Raw genomic sequence first — 4,020 nt, forward strand, 5'->3', positions numbered from 1 at the left:
ATAGCTCGAGAACATTATCCATAAACGTTGCATCGTTTTGCGGTCTTTAGGTCTAAAACCATTGTAAAGTTTCTTGCAGATATCATTCATAGACTTACTAATGGTGATTTTTCTTTGATAAAATAGTTCAAACTATGTTATGGGGAAATTTCCCCAAAGTAAATCGGGCGCTAAAACGATCGAGCTGACATTTGATGTGAGACTAAATGGTTTTCAGTTTCATTTACAACAGCCAATGTTTTCCATATTAAAATTTTTTCTACGTAATCGTGTCCCATATACAAATACAACTAAAAATTTGCCCTGTGATCCAATGTAGGATGTTCTCTATTATCTCTAATTCATACGATAAATTGGTTAACTCCAATAAATAAATTACTTTTTACCTAGCCTTCCAATTGATCGAATATAATACAACTTACTCAGCCGTCAGCGATCAGACTTGCCGTTCTAAAATTCTTAAAATCACTATTGAGTTTGGAATAGGGGTACCACCTTAAATTAAACCTCTAGCAGTAACTTTTTGGTACTCGATGATCCACCTCTGTGAGGCACCAGTTTGCGGTAGACCCGCTCCGCCGTCCGGTTAATGTCGGAGAAAGTCAGCTTGCTACGTTTGCTGTACACGTTTAGGTAGATTCCTAGCACCACAATCAGTCCGGACCATAGGTAACTGAAGAAAAAATGAAGGGAAATTTAGAATTGGATATCTTTAGTGATAATATTTGACAATCATACTTAATAGTGAACGGTTTGCTGAAGAACACAAACGAAAGGGCAATGGTAACAGTCTTTCGGGCAGTTGTTACAGTCGCAGCCAGAGGAGCACCACACGTTCGCACCAAGGTTAGAACGATTTGTATTCCTAGATAGCCTGAAAGGCTGAACAAAAATGCATATCCGAACGTTTCGACGGGGTACTAAAAGAAAGAAAGAGACGTCAGAACTGATTTATATTGAAGCTCATACAATCTATAGTAATTAATACCTTCATGCAAAAGCTGATCCCCGTAAAGAGGTTCCCCGTCAGCAGCATAATTACGCTCAGGTATACGAACCCGATTCCATACGAGTAGATCACCACCTCGTTGTTTGGAGCTTTGTGCTCTCGCATGGCTTTCTCCTGGACGTTCCCGATCGCTGCATCGCACAGCAAAGCCAACGAAATCAGGAGCACTCCGAACGGATTGAAATTCGGTGAAACCTGCGAATCGGCCAAGGTGAACAGGGTCAACCCGAGGCACATGGCAATTGCTGCCAGAAAGTCCAACGGTCCATGTTTTTTGCCTTGGATGAGAATACTTCCGATCAGCACCGGCACCAGCTTGCAGCACTTGAAGATGACCTGTGTCGGGTAGTTCAGATAACCGAGACTGGAGTTGGACAGTCCCATGGTTCCAAGCGTGAGAAATGCCAACAACACGTACGTTTTCATCGGGATGCAGCGGGGGACTTTCTTCTTCTCCATGGATCGCTCAACGTATCCGAAAACGGTGTAGTACGCGAACTGCACCAAGGTCAAGAACCAGCCATACGGCTTGAATCCATCCAAGGTGAATATCAGCTCCTGCATGTATCCATACAGCAGATACAGGACGAAGACTCCAGCGCAGCATAGCAGAAACTGTGTCGTAGTGTTGTAATAGGTCAAATCGAAGAACAGAATCTTCACTTCCTTGCGATCTTCATCCGGGCTCGGTGCATTCCGAAGTGGACGGTTAGAACCCTTATCACCAACGTAGATCACCTCACTACCGCCGTTTCGATTTGAGACCGACATGGTTGATTGCGCTCAGCAGAAACGACACAGAATCTACGCCGCCAATCTCCGATAATTTCACGTTGAAATTAACAGTACTTACTCAGGGTAATTTAGCGCATTTTAAGGGCTATTAGATGAAAACGACAAAAACACAAGCACTACGTTCGGAGCGGCCACTTGCTGCGCTGGATTGCCGGATCGATGAACGGAACGACGACCAACAGCAGCCCTGATCTCGCTGCTGGCTGGCTGCAGTGCTGGATTGATGACGGTCGCTGATGATGATGACGACGAAATGATAAACAAAATGCTGTCAAATTGAGATCATGGTTGTATCTCGCTAAAAACGAGGTGGTCTCGAGTTTATAGCTGGTGCTACTGCCCGTTGTGCACCTGAAACCTTGCTAACATTTGAAAAGGTCTAATATGACGCGCCGCGGTTTTTGCCGGGGGGGAGCGACACTAGTTTTGCCAAGCCGAAAAACCCCAAAAAAGCCAAAAGAACCCGGTAAAACCCGCAAAACTTTTGCGGGTCTTTGCGCGATTTTTTGGGCTTCTTTCAGCTTTTTTTTAAGGCTTAGCAAAACTAGTGTCGCACCCCCTGGTTTTTGCCTTGGTTTTTGTCCCATTTTACATGATTCTTGAGCCGTTATTACACAGGGTCAAATATGTGGTGTTTAGTAGAACACGTTTATTAGTTTTCGGGTCTGATACATGAGTGACGTTTATTGATGACCTACCTCATTCATAGCCTACTACATCTCTCCTTATCTTTAATTAAATTGAAATATTAATTTTACATTATTTCATTTCAATTGTTAAGTGTTCATACAATTCTTCTATTTGATATGATTGGTTGATTGCCAGAAAGTAATTGGCGTAACTTAATGTTATTTTGTAATAGCTGCAGTATCCGTGGATTCTTTATATTTCTTGTCATGAGGCTCAGCCAAGATAGAGGTGCGTTCTTGAAGCTGATGGAAAAGAGGTATAAATGAAATATTTGAACACCAATATATAATATAATACTTTTTTTCATTATACTTAGCCATTCACTTTCATCTTTCTCTTCCTTTTTTTCAAATAAATTATCATGAATAACGCTTCTTGATTTCATTCAATAGATTGCTGAAATTAGACTTAAAAACAAGCTGTTATATTTCGTCGGTGGTTATATTATACATATATCAAGGGTTACATTGACAGAATTAGTTTATTCTCATATTTTCATATTATACTGGATTACTTAATTTAATTTAATTACTATAGATTCATTCATCTATATGATTTCGACAATATACTTTTCTATTACATATATCATTGTTTATTAAGCACTCCAGATAATGAATGTTATTGTCTCTATTCATAGTTTATGTCACAATTGTCATAGCTGTTTATCTCACTGTAGTTTTCCAACGTACTTTCCAAGAAACGGACTGGATGATTCGTTTTATTCCTTCGATTCTTTCTTGGATCGGGCCGAATTTCAACGAACTCCCTACGTTCTTTTTTACAGAAATGGACTAGGAACGTATTTCCTCTTCATTTCATATGGAGAAGTAGACCGGGATCAGTGTCCCCTTTACTCTCTTCTATTCACCCAGGAGCGGACCGGACGATCTGTTTTATTCCTTCATTCCATACCTAGAATGGACCGAATTTCAACAATCTCCCTTCGTTCCTTTTACAGAAACGGACTGAGATTTACGAATCCCCTACGTTTCATACGGAGATGTAGACCGGAATCAGTGTTCCCTTTACTCTCTACTGTTTAGCCAGGAGCGGACCGGACGATCTGTTTTATTCCTTCATTCCGTAACTGGAATGGACCGAATTTCAACAACCTCCCTTCGTTCCTTTTTCTGAAACGGACTGAGATTTACAAACCTCCTTCGTTTCATACGGAGATGTAGACCAGAACTACTGTAGTACTCTCTTACCTAGTAGTCATTCAAAAATTTAAATAGTATTATTTTTCATATGAAATGCTTTTACAACTATTTTTTTCTTTTTTCTCACGAATCATGATTCTCAATTTCCTTTTTTTTTATTAACATTAATAGTTACCGTATTGTTTTTTTTCTTTTTTTTGCTTTAATAATAGTACATCTACATAATCCAAAACAGCTATTAAGCAAAATCTAGTTAATATTTCTTTTAATTATATGAGTATCAATTTCAACGATTCGTGTACAAATGTACATGTTTTTGATTAGTCGTGACTTTCTTCAAATCAACAATGCAAAAAAATGTACAGA

General features: G+C 39.6%; 1 protein-coding gene across 1 annotated transcript; it reads right to left on the bottom strand.

Annotated features, from left to right (window-relative positions):
* Nucleotides 1–362: 362 nt before the first annotated feature.
* LOC109399289 (adenosine 3'-phospho 5'-phosphosulfate transporter 2) lies at nt 363–2,035 on the bottom strand. Its single transcript, XM_019671727.3, has 3 exons — nt 989–2,035; nt 739–920; nt 363–673 (listed from the first exon to the last, which is right to left on the bottom strand). The coding sequence occupies exons 1-3, from the start codon at nt 1,778–1,780 to the stop codon at nt 502–504; spliced, it is 1,146 nt and encodes a 381-aa protein (XP_019527272.3). The 5' UTR covers nt 1,781–2,035; the 3' UTR covers nt 363–501.
* Nucleotides 2,036–4,020: the final 1,985 nt, after the last annotated feature.

This window comes from Aedes albopictus, chromosome 2, assembly GCF_035046485.1.
Source record: "Aedes albopictus strain Foshan chromosome 2, AalbF5, whole genome shotgun sequence".
Taxonomy (NCBI): domain Eukaryota; kingdom Metazoa; phylum Arthropoda; class Insecta; order Diptera; family Culicidae; genus Aedes; species Aedes albopictus.